Raw genomic sequence first — 18311 nt, 5'->3', positions numbered from 1 at the left:
ATTTTCAAGGCACCGTGTGCCTTCTACTATTGCAACATCAGTAAGTTAAAAAGCAAGACTGATTTCCCAAAAATAAATAATATAACAAAAATAAAGTCAGGACCCGTGGTCCATATTGACACTGTTCCGGGTCGAGATCCGCCTGTTAAGTATGGCTGCAATAGACTTCGTCTGTGCAAAGATTATTACACAACCATTCCGATGGGTCTCTAAAGCACTTTTGTCATTCTTTTGGTTCCGAATAACTCTCTGTTGTATCACAACCATTGTGGCAAAAGTGTACAACTTAATGTGTACGGGCCTAGGTGTTTTTGAAACAAGTAGCATGGGACAGCCTGACTGCATGATGTTCAGGATAGGACTAAAAGAGCTATGAGAAAGATGGTTCTCAAGACTCTATATTATTTTTCTAACTCAATTTAAAGGGCAATAAAACACACTTTCCTATTGCGGTTCTATTTATATGAAACTCAACTTGCATCCCAAATGGTACCATATTCCCAATATAGTGCACTACTTTTGACCAGAGCCTAATCACCAAATCTGCACACATCTCTGCTTCATGCCTCGTTGATGCAGTTGAGTTAAGTTCCCTCACAAAAACACAATGTGCAAAGAAATACTTATTCTGAAGAAAGACTTTAACAAATTTAATAACCACTGTAGGTAAGCATCTGCTAACAGGACTGATTTCAAACCAGTTCTCGCATGACAGACAAGGTTTTGAAACACTAACGCACACTTCCTGAGCCCCACCCCCATTTCCTGTTGCCAAGAAATATTCACATTGTGTCATCACATATGGAGCTGACACCTATATATCTAGATTCAGATACACACACCACACTTGGCACAAAATGTAAATATAAATACATATATTATTGAATTCATATATTACTTTTTCATGATGTAAACATACAAATAAAAAATATAAAAGTACATACTCAGACAGAAATAGCCCTAACCAGTCACCGCATCATGTTTTACAAGTCCATTTCTTAAAACTGACCACTGCATATCTTTGAAAATAATACATAATATGAACTTATATGAACACTGACATTCTAAACAACACTCTGCCATCTCGTCTGGAAAATAATTCATTCACAGCGACATATACTGTAAAGTAGTAGTACAAAATGTCTAAATTTAAGCAAGGAAAATATAATTGGCTGTTACACAATATTGTTTCCAAATGTTCCTAAAAATAATTTCAACTTTTAACATGGAGACAATGAATCAATCAGTCATATTTTAAGTGAAAATGCAACAAGAATCTTGCCAGCGAACGAGGTAGCAATGTTGCGCAACCAGAAAATGGCCTTGTAGTCACTGGTGCAGCAGAAAGGCAGAAGTCATGAAAAGATCTAGTTTAACTTGTAGAAGTATGTTACAGTTGTGTAAACAGGTGACTAATCTTACTGTTCTGGGTCCCTACTCACGCCCTTGGAGCACAACATGTGTCCCTCCTCCAAGGACCTGACCTTGGTGGCACCAAACAGAAGAAAAATGTATAAAACAGGGAGGTCCAATAACCTGTACTGGTCCAATAAGAAATAGTTATTTTCGTTTTCCATTGCAAAACGTTTTGAAACGTTGCTGGCCCTAATGTATACCCCCCTGTCCAGGCTCAGATCTCGGTCAGTGTCAGCAGGACCTTTCCCCCCACCTCCTCCATGCGGATCTGGAAGGCATCCTCGTTGGAGTAATGCTTGATGATGTTGTCGTCCATATGAACTAGGATCCTACAGACAAGAGAGTAGAAGTGATTTACTTATTTTCAAAGTGGAGTTTACTCTATAAACATGTTCTAGATTATTTACTTTCCACCCATCCCAAATGGCACCATATTCCCTATGTAGTGCACTACTTCTGACCAGAGCCTTATGGCCCTGGTCAAAAGTAGTGCACTATATAGGGAATAGGGTGCCATTTGGGACACACATTATTCCCTGTGACCTAGATCATGAGCGGTGACACCGGTCTTACCCTTTTTTGCACCTCTTGTAGACTTTCCCCATTTTTCCAAGCGGCAGCTCATATTTATCAGATACCTAGAGATGTGACGAAAAACATGGGAAACCCCCTTTGAGAACTGGGCGTGAACAGTCAGACAATACAATACATTCCACTGAACATCTGTGCGCCTTCTCTGATGAGTGACTGCTTCCTGACAGACACAAACAGGAAACAAACCTATCTGACTGTGACACTGTGGTTTGCATCCCAAATAGTACCGTATATACACTATACAGTGCACTACTTTTGACCAGAACCCTATGGACCCTGGTCAAAAGTAGTTCACTATAAAGAGAATAGGGTGTCATTTAGGACGCATCCAGGGTGGCACACTTCACACAAATAGCTATGTCTGCTTACTATGTATTTAAACCCACGGGAAAAAAAAATCAAGGTCACTTATATGGCACACACTCAAAACATACAACACTTATCAGACAAAGTCTGACTCCAGCTATTTTTGAACCTTGCCGGTTGAGAAATGATATCCCTGGGATAAATACAGTCATGTCAAAGAAGACGTTCTGAGCTAAATAGATTCATTTTAGACTCATCTACGAAAACCGAGGAGTTCTGAAAATACTTCTGCAAAAACAAAGGTTCTATGGAACCCAACAACATCTGCTCACAGCCTCCAGTAGTCCTGCCAGAGTGGGCGTCCTCAGCATTAGAGCATCAAACACCTCCTCTGTCTCCTTACGGACGTAGAGCAGCACTAGAGGAACACAGAGAGAGAGAGACGAAACCAAAAGAAACCAAAAGTCAGATACCACACTAAAAGATTGCCTACCACACCAACCCCCTCAGTGTGAGGGAGAGGTACATTCAAATTCCACACCAACCCAGTCAGATACTACCACACCACACCAACCCCCAGTGTGAGGGAGAGTTGCCATAAGCAAAAGGAGGTAGGAATACACACAAAGTATGTTTTTCGACATGGGTGTGAGACAGTTTCAAACATTGAAATACTGTGTGGGTTTCTCTCCCAGTCAAGTCACTGAGGTAAGATCTTAGCAACTACTACAGCATTGCCCCAATATCCTGTTGGGTGATATTTCCATGGTTGTGGTGTGTATTCATGCTGAAAAAACTTCCACTCTCACCCCCCATAAAGATAGTGAATTGGCACCCTATTCCCTATATAGTGCACTACTTTTGACCATAGCCCAAGATAGGGGGCCATTTTGGACACCCCTTTGTTACACAGAGCAGGCTGGACTATAATTGCACTTTGCTCCTTTCTTGCTGGCGTCTTGGGAATTGGCTATGAGCCTGGTCAGCAATAGACTAGTCTGACAGAGACCACACCAAACAGTAAACAGCCCCTAATCATTCTCACAACCTTTCCCCCGCCACACACGTGAGTGGGGAAAAAAAAGCAATCCCCTTTGGACTGACTACATGTCAGGAAAATGATCACGTTCCACTTGGAAAACCAGTTGAGTGTGTTTGTGTGTGTTGTGTTTTGTGCATTCAGAGAGGGGGAGGGGGGCTTTGGAAGCCACGTGGCCTGTGTTTACATGAATTCAGTAAGCTGAACTAGGTGGGAGCAGCCTGAACAACAGCAGCCAGAGCAACAAACACAACTACAGTGCAGCCAGCCAGAAAGCATTTCTCCCTCTCTCTCACTCTATTTTTTAATTCTCTTTCCCTCACTCATTCTCTCTATTTGCTCCCGCGTTCTATAATTCTCTCTCTCACCGGTTTATGCATTCTCTTTACTGTCTCTAAACGGTCTCCTTTTCACTCTGTCTGTATATGTCTCTACTGTTTGATGTACCCTTTTCTGGCTCCTCCCTCCTGGCTCTCTTGTGAGTGGCAGAGTCAAATTCCTCATCATAGTGGAGCAGTCTCTTCTGCCCCAAGCTGCAGAAAAACAAACAATACATGTATGACTCGTGAGTATGGATGAGTACGGAAAATGCAGTTAATCACTTATTATGGGTATGCAGCATTTCCAATTATTATAATAATTTTTTAGACATTTATAGCATCTATACATGTTACCTGATATCACAAGTCTTGTCTAAAAGAAGAACTGTACTCACCCATCCTCACCGTCATCTGATATGCATGTCTGATAAAGGATAAAGAGCAAGATTAGATACCTAATATCCGTATCTATACTGAGAAAAAGCACCCAACTGTCATACTTGAATAAACGTAAAAATACCTTTAATAGAAAATGACTCAAGTAAAAGTGAGACACCCAGTAAAATACTACTTAAGTCTAAAAGTATTTGGTTTTAAATGTACTCAAGTATCAAAAGTAAATGTAATTGCTAAAATGTACTTAAGTATGAAAAGTAAAAATTTACATAATTTACAATCCTTTAAACCAAACAGCACCATTTTCATGTTTTTCTTATTTCTGGATAGCCAATGGCACACTCCAACACTTAGACATACTTTACTAACAAAGCATGTATGTTTAGCGTGTCCTCCAGATCAGAGGCAGTAGGGAGGACCAGGGATGTTCTTTTGGTAAGTGTGTGAATTGCACCATTTTCCTTTCCTGCTAAGCATTCAAAAAGTAATGAGTACTTTTGAGTGCCCGGGAAAAAAAATACATTATTTTCTTTAGGAATTTAGTGAAGTAAAAATAGTCAAGAATAAAAACAGTAAAGTAAAGTATAGATACCCCCCCCAAAACGACGTAATTAGTACTTTAAAGTATTTTTTACTTAAGTACTTTACACCACTGCTAATAAATATAACATGTAAATGACCCAGAGCATAGTCTTTGTTCATGTTTCGGATCGTTAGTACTCTAGTTGTTTACATGGACAACCACCTTGAGGGGGAAACCCGAGCCCCTACAGGACAATAACAAGGACATCATGTGATGTCACATATCCAGAATGTTCTTTACCTGGGCTATTTGTTCAGCTGCTATTGTCTCAAGCCAACTACACTGAAACTCTCCAGTCAGTGTAGCACCCGCACCCCTTGAGGGCTGCCGTCTCTTAGCTGTGATAGTCCTTTTGTGTTCTTTATGTTGCACAACACACATTTTCTGAAAAGATGTCTCAAAAATGTAATGTATTTACATGTGATCTCACACAAATTTAAGTAAGTCTTGTTATATGACCTTTACTCCTCTATTTCAGCTGATTATTGTATTTAAATGAATCAGCAGTATTGTATGCAACCAGGTGTATATTTTTTTATAACTCATTTGTATTACAAATTATCCAGGAAAATGTTGCTCAGTCCTAGCAAAGGCTAAAAACAAAACATCCCTAGAGACTATGGTAAGTTTGACGATATGCTGCAGTGTAACATGGGTAGGGTTGCATTCCAGTTTCTTTCCCAAAGTTCCCAGGTTTTTCCAGAAATCCCAGTTGGAGGATTCCCTCCCTGTGTATTGCCTCCCAGCGTATTAACTCCCTGCGTATTGCCTCCCAGCGTATTAACTCCCTGCGTATTGCCTCCCAGCGTATTGCCTCCCAGCGTATTAACTCCCTGCGTATTGCCTCCCAGCGTCTTAACTCCACGCGTATTGCCTCCCAGCGTATTAACTCCCTGCGTATTGCCTCCCAGCGTATTAACTCCCTGCGTATTGCCTCCCAGCGTATTAACTCCCAGCGTATTGCCTCCCAGCGTATTGCCTCCCAGCGTATTGCCTCCCTGCGTATTGCCTCCCTGCGTATTGCCTCCCTGCGTATTCCCTCCCTGTGTATTCCCTCCCTGCGTATTGCCTCGATTCCAGGAATCCTCTAACTGGTATTTCTAAAAAGTCCAGGACCTTTGGGAAAGTTACTAGAATTTTGAAACCCTAAACATGGGTAAGGTAAGATTATTTTCTTGGGGGTGGGGTAGATCAGCTTTAATACTTCAGATAGATTGTAGGTTCTAGTAATTTAATTGTTTGCATGATTTTCCCTTTACTTATCCCCCCACCCTACCATCCCTACCCTACTTGGAGTAAACTAACGGACAGCCATACTTCTACTGCTACTTACAGATATTTCGCTCACATCTAACGGTACCTGTAGTTTAATAATTATAAATATCTCCTCTTTCTTCAATTGCTGGATTTTTCACCCACACCGACCCTCCGATGTCCACAGATCAATCAATCTTTCCTAGTATAATGCCATTTAGCTATTTCCTTTTGCAACACATCCCTCCATTTTACTATGATGTCTAACGAGGGTCCTGAACCTCCCTATTCATAACATTTCTACTTAGTATATTGCCCTAAAAATAAATACTTTGATATTTCCCGTTGACTGATTCTGGTTTTCAGATCCCCTAACGTTACAGTTTGCAGGTCCACCTGAACCCTGATATTATGACATAAAAACCATTCTTGGAACTGACTCCAAAAGCGAGCCAATGGACAGTTCAAGAACATATGTTTCCTTGTGATAGAGTCTGTACAAGGCTGACTGTTCAATGCCCCATATATTGAGCATTCTTTTTGTAGCAAGTATTTCATATAATAGTTGAAACGAGCAGAATGATGTGTCAACTGTTGTTTTATATGTCAGACCCTATGCCAAGGTATTGGAACATCAAAGACCTGTTCCCAACTGACATGAAATGTATACAGTATCGCTGTCAAACCTTTTGATTCTAAGTGGAACTGATACATTTTTTGATTTCTACTACGCATTTTAAGCCATTTATGATTTTTAATGGGAGGCAGACAGACTAATTCTTTACTTTCTTGTTTAAGTAATTGTCTTTTCCAATTTTGTGATAGAGTCGTGATGAGTTGGTTATAATTTCGTATTGAGCACACTCCCCGGTACACTGTTATTAGTTGCTTGTGTGACATAATTTGACCATTTTTGTTTACAATGTCCTTCATAAATATGATAACCTTTTAGTAAATCCCCTCCCCGCCCAAATGTGTTTTTCTTCTCTGTCAGTATATTGGAGTTTAGCCATATTATTTGCTGTAATATCAGATCTGCCTTTTCTGGAGGATGAAATTGAAATTGTACCCAACTCTGTATGACTTATTTTAAAAAGGAGGATACTTTAAACAGGGATCCACTGTAAGGTTTTAACATGCAAAAAAGCCCACTCTTAAAACACAGGATGGGCCTCTCTAAGTACCTTTGTAGAAAACCAATTTGGATTTAGATACAATTTCTAGACAATGGAGGCTTTAAGAGAGCGGTTTAATGCTTTAATATTTTAACTTTACATGTAATGTAGGACTTACATGGTGGCGCTGGGTGCTGGGGAAGTAAACCTCAGGGATGAAGAGGACCGGCTGGGAGTTCATATCACTCATGGCTTTGAACGATGTTACGTCCATATGCTTCAGCTTCAGAGGGTCTTCCACACCTGCGATAGGACAGCAGGGGGAGGTAGAGAGGTTAACATGGGAGCAGGATGGGACGGTAGTTTCGCTCACCAAAATAAGTGGCCCTCCGTCTGGGCGCTCCACCATCGGTTGTGAGAAGAGACCAATGGGACTCTTGCAAAGAACATGTGCTTTTCCTTTTCTTCAAGGTGTTGTTTATTTTATTGAGGCAGGTCTACTATTGTATGTCAACTCTAGAGACGGAGTTTCTTTACCCTTGACATGCTGTTTCCCTGGCTTGCTTTTTAGGGGTTAGTTGAGGACAGGATTTTGTGAATCACACAAAGAAAAATGTATTCGTTATAAACACTATATATTAATCTCGGTTAACCCAGAACTAAAGTCTTGCGTAATTGGTCAGATGTTCGATTAAGTTCTGGGTTCATATGTTTTGAGAAGAGATAGAATGAGGATTGGAAACGGACTGAAGAGCTCCACCCTCTCTCTTTGCAAGTTGCGGGCAAGTCTATGGGCCAAATGTCCCCAACCCATCCAAAATTCAAAAGAAGCTAACACCTGCGAAATTGTGATTTGTCCAAAGCACCGGAACTAAGAGCAGGGACACGCATAAGGTTGTCTACCGTTCACCAGCCGAGATAATTACACCTCTGAACAGTGTAGGCAGTCAATCTCTTTTGTGTTCACACAGAAAAGTCGTTTAAGTCATCAGCCACAAAGCCTTGTTAAAACACTCCAAACCAAAAGGTGGCAGTAGCCTTGTTTGGCAATGCATGTCCGCGTGTGTTGCTTAGTTTATGGTGTAGATGCAAATGCTAGCTAGCTGAGCTAATGTTGCTATTTTGTAGAAAGCCCTTGATGATACTAGCCAGATGGCCACAGCTAGATAACTATCTAGAAAGATGACAAAGAAACAATTTAATCCACTTTCCATAATCCCATACTGCCAGCCCATAGCTAGCTGGCTAAACATTTTGGCAGTGAGATTGTCGATGTGTTTCATTCTTAATGCTGCTCGTTATCTCACATGTATCGTGACAGATCTATGGTACCATTTATGTTTATGTTGTCTGTAATCGAGAGATTAAATTATATATATATATACACACACTACATGACCAAAAGTATGTGGAAACCTGCTCGTCGAACATCTCATTCCAAAATCATGGGCATTAATATGGATTTGGTCCCCCCTTTGCTGCTATAACAGCCTCTACTCTTCTAGGAAGACATTCCACTAGACGTTGGAACATTGCTACAGGGACTTGCTTCCATTCAGCAACAAGAGCATTAGTGAGGTTGGGCACTGATGTTGGGCGATTACACCTAACTCGCTGTCGGCATTCCAATTCATCCCAAAGGTGCTCGATGGGGTTGAGGTCAGGACGCATGACTTTCAACCTTCGTCTCTCCCGAGCCCGTACGGGAGTTGTAGCGTTGAGACAAGATAGTAGCTACTAAAAACAATTGGATACCATGAAATTGGGGAGAAAACGGGGTAAAAATTCCACTTAAAAAAAAAATTACATATATATATATATATATATATATAAATCCACTAGCTTGTTAGCCGCTAATGCTAATCGCAAGCTAGCTGATAAATGTACTGCGTCCAAACAGTGATGGTGTAGACCTACATCTGCATATTTTTTGTGCAACAATACCTTCTACATCAAAGAGGAATACACAAAGCAGGAATGTTAACTACATGAAGTAGCTAAGAGAAAACATTAAATGAAGCCAAAGATTATAGGTTCCCCTAGGAAACACTGGTCAACACTTTGGTTCCTACCCTGTCACAATAACTCCTCCCTGGCATTTTCATTTGTCGTCATGTGAAACTGTATTTAAAGTCCTTACTAAAATATTCTAACTTTAGAATTTGAATAATAATTACATTTCCATGAATCCAACAGTTCACCCAAGTGTTTTGCTCTAAATCACAAGTCAAATCGCAATTGCAACATTTGGTTAAAAATAAGGCCTAGATTGTTTGCCCATATTGTGCAACCCTACGTGGAAGTGTGGAAATGATCTCAAATGAGTGCAGGAAATGCAGAAATATATGGAAATGCAGAAAATTTGTTTGGGTGCAAGTTGAATTGAACAGATTCATCCATCGAACTGCCAAATGGTGAAGTTTGATTCATCACTCCAGAGAACGTGTTTCCACTGCTCCAGAGTCCAAATGCGGCGAGCTTTACACCACTCTAGCCGACGCTTGGCATTGCGCATGGTGATCTTAGGCTTGTGTGTGGCTGCTTGGTCATGGAAACTACTCCCTTCACAGAACAAGTCCTCACTTGGCAGCTTCATTAAATAGTACCCGCAAAACACCAGTCTCAACGTCAACAGTGAAGAGGCGACTCGGAGATGCTGGCCTTCTAGGCAAGTTCCTCTGTCCAGTGTCCTTTTGCCCATCTTAATCTTTTATTTTTATTGGCTAGTCTGAGATATGGCTTTTTCTTTGTAACTCTGCATAGAAGGCCAGCATCCCGGAGTCGCCTCTTCACTGTTGACGTTGAGACTGGTGTTTTGCGGGTACAATTTCATGAAGCTGCCAGTTGAGGACTTGTGAGGCGTCTGTTTCTCAAACTAGACACTCTAATGTACTTGTCCTCTTGCTCAGTTGTGCACCGGGGCCTTCCACTCCTCTTTATATTCTGGTTAGAGCCAGTTTGAGCTGTTCTGTGAAGGGAGTAGTACACAGCGCTGTACGAAATCTTCAGTTTCTTGGCAATTTCTCGCACTGAATAGCCTTCATTTCTCAGAACAAGAATAGACTGACGAGTTTCAGAAGTAAGTTCTTTGTTTCTGGCCATTTTGAGCCTGTAATCGAATCACCAAATGCTGATGCTCCAGATACTCAACTAGTCTAAAGAAGGGCAGTTTTATTGCTTCTTTAATCAGAACAACAGTTTTCAGCTGTGCTAACATCATTGCGAAAGAGTTTTCTAATGATCAATTAGCCCTTTGAAATTATAAAATTGGATTAGCTAACACCAAATGTGTTTTTCTTTCAAAAACAATAACATTTCTAAGTGACCCCAAACTTTTGAACGGTAGTATATATGTATGGGTGTGTGATTTAAAGACTGACTGATTGATTGTATCAGGTGTACTGTACTCACAGGCTGCAGTTGTCTCCTGTCCCCTTCCCTTCCTTTGAGTCTGCTTCCTCTCCTCGTCTCGGATCTTCCTCTCGGCACCTTTGTCACAGAACACCTTGATCTGGCAGTAGGCTCTGTGCACTAGCTTGTCACCATGGCCACCACAGCTGTAGGTGTCAATCTGGAGGTTGAGAGGAAGGCCCCGCACTCCCTTTTGAGGGGAGAAGTCTGTACTCAAACAGTTCACTGACACAAACACCTGATGGGGCAAAGATCAAGGTACATAAGGATTCAAATTCTTAAACACTTTATTGTTCATCCAATTTACATTGGACAGAAAAGTCTATGGCATGAGGCTCACATACAACATTAAATAAACACACCAATAATGACATGAAAACATACACTGTTAGAGTAGTAATAGACAGAATGTTTTACATGTAAATGAACAGTTCTGATGCACATATATGGGTTTATTTCCATTGAGTATGACATTTCTTTCATGCTGGTCAAAAACCAAGGTAGAAAATTGTAGACTCTAGAAACTGTAGTCGTGGGTTGTTTCAAAGTGTTGTGTATGATTGATTTACTTGTGTATGTCTCCCCCAGCTGGAGATTGTTTGTAACTACTTTATTTTTCTGACAAAGACATACATTTTGCTCCAAATTCTGGTGTAGAGTGAAGTTGCCTCTAGACTAGAGTCTCTAGAGTCTAGACGTTGATCTTGCATTTTTTACACTATTGGTTCAGGTTAAGATTGGGGGAGGGCAAGTTGATCCTAGATCTGTACCCAGGGGAAATTTCACCCCGGAGCCCAAAATATTGGCCTATTTTACCCGTGGCTCGTCCTTAGTGTCCCATGTGAAAGAGATGGCATTGTAGGCAATCTCCTCAATACTGGCAATCGTATTGAAGCTCTCTTTGTAGTCAGCTGGGATGAACAAACAGGGAAGAGATACAACAAGATGGTTTACACACAAACAATACTGTTTTGGTTGTGTGTGTGTGTGTGTGTGTGTGTGTGTGTGTGTGTGTGTGTGTGTGTGTGTGTGTAAAGCAGCATCGTTCTTGTTTGGAACAATCGATTGATTGCATTTGACCTAACACAACAGCATGCAAACGTATAATGAATTTAACAGCGAGGAAGAGGGACTGCGTTGCTTGAGTGACAGAGGGCGTGGCTTGATGTGTGCAGAAAGCGGCCACAAGAGCAGAAAAAAACATAGCAAATTATAAAAACAGACATTGCACACGGCTGAGATGCATTTCAAAATATTGCATGCGATATGGATTTCTTGCGATATGAATATTGCACATGTCAATACTGCGATTTCGATGTGAATTCAATTAATTGTGCAGCCCTAGTGTGAGTGAGTGTGTGCGTGCATGCGGTTGTGTGTGCGTATGATTGCAGTGTGTGTATGAATGCATGTGTGTAACCCCTTACCAATATCAATGCAGCGCTGCTTGGCTGTGTGCTGTCTGCTGTGCCAGTATCTCCAGTGTTTGAGCTGGTCATCTGTGAACTTTTCCTCTCCAAACACCAGCATCACCACACTCTGAAATATTCCATCATTAAGTCATTCCCAAAACATTCCCCAAACCTAGAGACACACTAGATACTTGTAGAATAGAAATAGACGAGAGATGAAAGAGAAGGGAGAGAAAGACACAGAGAGGGAGGGAGGGAGGAGAGACAGAAAGAGCGATAAGAATAGAAACAGAAGAGATACAATAGAGCAGCTCATACTCGGAATGCTCCATTGAGGTGGGGTAGGACCGTGGGGCCCCCTAGCTCTCTTAGGGTGATGGGGTAGAACTGGCCCTTGTTCAGGTAACTCATCTGGCCACTGCCGCTCTTGGGCCGGATAGACTGGGGAGCCTCCAGCATGTACTCAAAGTGTTGACTGAGAGAGAGAATATTCTTTGTCATCATACATCTTTGATGTCTGGTGACTATGAAAGCATTTTTGAAAACACACAAAGTTCAGTTCATTTATTCTGCCTTTAACATGAATGTGTAAAAGGAATGTGTCTCTCAATGTGTCTCCTAGTCTCTATCCCATGTTTGACTGAGTATGTTACCTTGCTGTCAAGCTGTAGTAAGGGTATCCACCGGGAGGGATGGAGGTCATACGTTGCTGGAGCTCCTCCGAGAGAGGGAAGACCTGTGGGTCACAACAAAACATTCCAGGGGAACATTAGCACCATAGACATAGGATACGTCCCAAATGGCACCCTATTCACTTGGCTTTATAGTGCACTATAGGGAATATGGTGCCATTTGGGTGGCACCCATAATAATCTTTATAGGTGACCATTACATATTATACTACAAGTGAATAGGCTGTTTCTCACAAGCCTGCTACTTTTACAGAGCGTGAGACACTCTCATTCATTTCAATGGAGTGGCAGGTAGCCGAGTGGTTAGAGCGTTGGGCCAGTAACCGAAAGACTGGTGGATCGAAACCCAGAGCTGATAAGGTAAAAATCTGTCATTCTGCCCCTGAACAAGTCAGTTAACCCACTGTTCCTAGGCCGTCATTGTAAATAAGAATTTGTTCTTAACTGACTTGCCTAGATAAATAAAGGTTCAATTAAAAATGCTTTTTTTTTTTAAAGAAACCTGGGTGTAAGCAGTACAGCTCCACAAGAGGATTGTGCTGCTCAGTGTAAAATTATGCCCTGGTTCAATCTGGTTCTAGAGTAACAGTTAGAGGACCTACCTCATTGGAGCTGTCCTTGTAGGGCTCTGTGTAGGTGGAATCGGGGGTGAGGCTCTTGGCTCTGGGGCTGTACTGGCTGTGGTTGAGCTGGTGACTGAAGGCCATTCCGTCGGACTGAGAACTGTGGGAGCTGTGGGGACCAGGGGGGAGGCCCACTGGGAAGGAGTGCAGGGCCAGGGTCCGCCCTGTGCTGATGGAGTAGGAGGGAGGGCTGGAGAGGCAGACTATGGAGTCTGAGGCTGGGTAGAGAGCCCGGATCTTGTCCCCCCGGCTGTGTTGGCTGCTGCCCTTGGCCGCAGTGTTGCGAGGGACGGCCCTCAGGGGAGAGTCTTGGAGTGGCATCATGACATTTCTGAGAAGATGATCAGAGTAAATGTCATCTCAGAGCGCAACTTTCTTTACTTCAACACACTTTGTCTCGATTTACAGTAAATGTAAGTATTTCAAGTCATAACTGGATAACAACATCATAACTAAGGATATTCATTACATTTTGTTTGGATCAGTATCGCCCAGGGGCACTTCTGTTTTGGGCTGTCCAGCCGTTCTCCTATCTCGTGGCACCTAGAAAAGTAATGCAATACATATGATACATTTATGGCGGTGGAGGTACTTATAGAATCGTTATAGTATAGTAGGTATATAGTAGTAGTAATATAAAGTCAACAAAAAAAAGAAACATCCTCGAACTGTAATTTGCATTTATTTTCAGCAAACTTAACATGTGTAAATATTTGTATGAACATAAGATTCAACAACTGAGACATAAACTGAACAAGTTCCACAGACATGTCACTAACAGAAATTGAATAATGTGTCCCTGAACAAAAGGTGGGTCAGGATGAGTCTGCAGGAAGGGTACCACATGAGGGAGTCTTCCCTGTAACGCACAGCGTTGAGATTGCCTGCAATAACAAAAGCTCAGTCCGATGATGCTGTGACACACCGCCCCAGACCAAGACAGACCCTCCACCTCCAAATCGATCCCGCTCCAGAGTACAGGCCTCGGCGTAACGCTAATTTCAATTGGAGATGGGTTCATAAATTGGATCCAGCTTTTATATAGGAACCCCTGTGAGAGAATACTCACTAACCAATCATTGTTGCCCTGATTGAACCTTTACAGAGGGACAAGGCAGGGTTGTGCGCTGTCGCCTATGCTCTTCGCCCTAATTATTGAACCTCTCGCTCAGGCGATCAGATCTCATGCAGCAATACACGGCTATAATCCTAAAGATACTCTAAATAAGATGTCCCTATACGCAGATGACATCCTCCTCTATGTAACAGAACACCAAGCTAGTATTCCAGCTATTCTTGATGTGATTAATTTGTTTGGTACCTTCTCGGGATACAGAATAAATTGGAACAAGAGCGAATTAATGCCCATACGGTTGCAAAACACCTCTTGGCTAGAACATCTTCCAGTTAAGTTATCTTCAGAAAAATTGACCTACCTAAGAATTGTAGTTACCAAACAATACTCCTCACTATTTAAAGAGAATTTCCCCTCTCTGATGCAAAAACTCAAGGCAAACATACAATTTTGGAGAACTCTCCCAATTTCTCTGCTCGGAAGAATTGATGCCATTAAAATGGTCTTCCTCCCACAACTGCTCTACCTATACCAGAACATCCCAGTTCTCAATCCCATACCTAAATCCTTTCCTTTCTGGGATTATAAAACACACAGGATAGGTTAAAAAAAACCTCTGTAAATCCAAGATGGAAGGAGGATTGTCTCTCCCAAATTTTATATTTTACTATTGGGCCGCTAACCTCCGCACTGTTACGTTTTTGCTGGCTTAGTATGGAGCGTGAGGAGTGTCACCCCTTCTCCATTGGCACTGTGATTTTGTCGCCTGTCAATCTTGAGATGTCATTTTATCTTAACAATCCTATTATACATAGCACAGTCCGAATCTGGAAGCAAATTAAAGTCCACTTTGAGCTTAGACCAATATCATTCATGCTCCCTGTTGCCAGGAATCCATCCTTTGCCCCCTCTAACCTTGATAACACCTTTGAGTGATGGGGAGAGTTGGGGATAAGTACCATAGGGGATTTATATATAGAGGGCACCTTTGCTTCCTTTGAGTTGCTGAGGGAAATTTATAATCTTCCCAGAAGTAACTTTTTCAGATACCCACAAATTAGAGACTATGTTAGAAAACACCTCCCAACATTTGGGAATGCTAAACCTTCCATGTTTGACGGATGCATAAAAATATGCCCCCACCTCAGACAAACTGATATCTTGTCTATATGACCCTTTTCAATCTGTTAGCACACCTTCTACAGATGCCATTAAGGCAAAATGGGAGGAAGAACTAGGGACTGACATTTCGGTGGCAGACTGGGAAGAGAGCTTGGAGAATATCCACACATGCTCCATTAATTCCAGACATCGTCTCATACAGTTCAAGGTATTACACAGATTACACTATTCCAAACTAAACTGCATAGGATATTTCCCGATACATCCCCTATGTGTGATAAATGTCAGGCTGCGCAGGGTACACTACTCCACTGCTTTGCCCTATGCTCTAGCTTGCATGGTTCTTGGTTTGGAATTTTTGGGATCCTCTCTGAAGTTTTGGAGACTTCATTAGACTCAGACCCGCTTCTGATAATCCTGGGAGTGTCTGATTCCCTAAACGGATTAACCAACCCCCCAAAACAACTAATCTCTTACAGTCTCATTTCGTCAAAAATAATAATATTGTTGTTTTGAAAAAGGAGGGAAGCGCCCTCTACCAAATTATGGCTCAGCGAATTGGCAAACACTGTACACTTAGAAAGAATTAGATATATTCTGAACAATAAATTATCAACATTTGATCAAATCTGGCAGCCTTTCCTCTCTGACTTGGACGAGTCAGCGCAGTGAATTTGTACACTTTAACACAATCTCAATTGTACTATTTTAATCTACCTTTGGGCAGCATGTGCTGTCGTGTTTTGTATTATTTGTTTTGTACCCAGAACTCCGAGTCTTGTTGTTTCTGTTTGCTCTTTTATGTATAGATAAGAATTGTATACTTGTCTTTTATACCTATACACCATTCTTGTGTGAGTTCAATAAAAAATATTTCAACAAGTAACGCTCATTTCTTCGACGATAAATGTGAATCCGACCATCACCCCTGGTGAGACAAAACCACGACTTGTCAGTGAAGAGCACTTTTTGCCAGTTCTGTCTGGTCCAGCGACGGAGGGTTTGTGCCCATAGGCGACGTTGTTGCCGGTGATGTCTGGTGAAGACCTGCCTTACAACAGAGCTACAAGCCCCCAGTCCAGCCTCTCTCAGCCTATTGAGGACAGTCTGAGCACTGATGGAGGGATTGTGCATTCCTGGTGTAACTTGGGCAGTTGTTGCCATTCTGTACCTGTCCCGCAGGCGTGATGTTCGGATGTACCGATCCTGTGCAGGTGTTGTTACACGTGGTCTGCCACTACGAGGATGATCAGCTGTCCGTCCTGTCTCCCTGTAGCTCTGTCTTAGGCGTCTCACAGTACGGACATTGCAATTTATTGCCCTGGCCACATCTGCAGTCCTCATGCCTCCTTGCAGCATGCTTAAAGCACATTCACGCAGATGAGTAGGGACCCTGGGCATCTTTCTTTTGATGTTTTTCAGAGTCAGCAGAAAGGCCTCTTTAGTGTCCTAAGTTTTCATAACTGTGACCTTAATTGCCTACTGACCGTAAGCTGTTAGTGTCTTAACAACCGTTCCACGGGTGCATGTTCATTAATTGTTTATTGTTCATTGAACAAGCATGGGAAACAGTGTTTAAACACTTTCCAATGAAGATCTGTGAAGTTATTTGGAATTTGACGAATTTAAAAGACAGGGTCCTGAAAAAGGGATGTTTCTTTTTTTGCTGAGTTTAGTAGGTACCTTGTAGTAGTCGTAGAGGAGGCCCAGAGCGTTGGCACTGTCCTCATCTCCATTGATGCTCATCATGGCCTTGGAGGCAGCTGTCAGGGGGTTCTCCAGGAAGGCCCTCCATGCCTCGTCATCCTCCGTGAATGATTGCCGCTGACCACCGCTGTACGACGGCTCATTCTGGAGCACCAGAACACCCCTCTTTCTGCACAGTGAGTGGGACAGTCCAACATTTAGTTCAGAATCCCCCTTTCTACAGTGGGACAGTCCCAACTTTTAGTTTCGAACCCCCATTTTTCTGCAGTGGGATAGGTCAAGATTTAAAGTTCAGAATCTCCCTAATTATGCCCAATAATAGCCATAACCTCTTCAATGTTACATATTACACGGACAGAAGCAGTCCCATAGAGTGAGCAGCAGGTTTGTAAGTGCTACCTTCAAGCAGTAGCACTCGACAGATCTATTATCCTGCTCTACCAGCAAGACAGGTATTCAATTCGTTGTCTGTGTCATGGCAATCAGACTAATCACTAATGTCTAGTAGTAGTAAATTTATGTAATCGCTTTGTTTAAATATAAGATGTCGGGTACAGAAATAGGACGAGTGTGTCAGTATTTGAGTACATTGTCTTAAGTTCAATGCAATCAAGTGTATAACACAACTGTCATTAATGTAATAGATTTCTTTCGAAAGTTTTCCAAATTCTAAAAATATTAAGTGAAACCCATTTCAAACATATTTACAGGATCAGCATTAAACAATCTTAAATACATCTGTAAAAACACTAAAAATATTACAATTGTGACCCAGTAACTCACAATAGTTTACCTAGGCTACCTGGAGTTAGGCTATGGAAGTTCATCAACCGAATTGCGATAAACATTTTATCATTGCAGTAAACAGACGTATTCTGCTCAGATTCATACACCCAACACAACTGGACCGTGTAGGCCCACTTACTTGCCAAGCTCCTGTGTCATTTCGCTCTGCCGGACTGGACTTTCGAGTTGGAACGGTAAATCCGATCCGTTCACTATTTAAAAAACACGAGACGCTGGTAGGTAAACGTATGTCAACAGTGTCCTCCAGAACTAGTTTATTCGGCTTTTCTCGATCTGTGAGCTGGAGCCGAAGTTTTACCTGCGTTAGGCCAAGCTATTGGCTTCCTGTGACAATGGGCGGGTTTCAGGTAAAACGTACTAGGAAATAGATTGTGGAGGTTCACAAAAACCGATACATACCAGTTTCGTAGAGAGAAGTGCCTGAGACTTGGAACAAAGT

At 41.9% G+C, this 18311-nt stretch overlaps 1 protein-coding gene across 3 annotated transcripts; it reads right to left on the bottom strand.

Annotated features, from left to right (window-relative positions):
• Window positions 1-635: 635 nt before the first annotated feature.
• Window positions 636-18309, bottom strand: LOC112217458 (grainyhead-like protein 1 homolog). Of its 3 annotated transcripts, XM_024377751.2 has the most exons (15): window positions 17991-18309; window positions 17042-17234; window positions 13631-13704; window positions 13141-13492; window positions 12500-12582; window positions 12165-12321; window positions 11862-11973; window positions 11251-11345; window positions 10435-10672; window positions 7202-7326; window positions 4071-4099; window positions 3803-3888; window positions 2649-2734; window positions 1990-2054; window positions 636-1745 (listed from the first exon to the last, which is right to left on the bottom strand). In XM_024377751.2, exons 1-15 carry the CDS (start codon window positions 18008-18010, stop codon window positions 1631-1633), a joined length of 1830 nt encoding a protein of 609 aa, XP_024233519.1. In that variant the 5' UTR covers window positions 18011-18309; the 3' UTR covers window positions 636-1630. The 3 variants fall into 3 exon arrangements, with proteins under 3 accessions (XP_024233519.1, XP_024233521.1, XP_042156557.1); XM_024377753.2 differs by lacking the exon at window positions 17042-17234; XM_042300623.1 differs by lacking the exons at window positions 636-1745; window positions 2649-2734 and having other exon boundaries at window positions 2001-2054.
• Window positions 18310-18311: the final 2 nt, after the last annotated feature.

This window comes from Oncorhynchus tshawytscha, linkage group LG18 (genome assembly GCF_018296145.1).
Source record: "Oncorhynchus tshawytscha isolate Ot180627B linkage group LG18, Otsh_v2.0, whole genome shotgun sequence".
NCBI classification, from domain to species: domain Eukaryota; kingdom Metazoa; phylum Chordata; class Actinopteri; order Salmoniformes; family Salmonidae; genus Oncorhynchus; species Oncorhynchus tshawytscha.
This window is presented reverse-complemented; position numbering and strand designations above follow the sequence as displayed.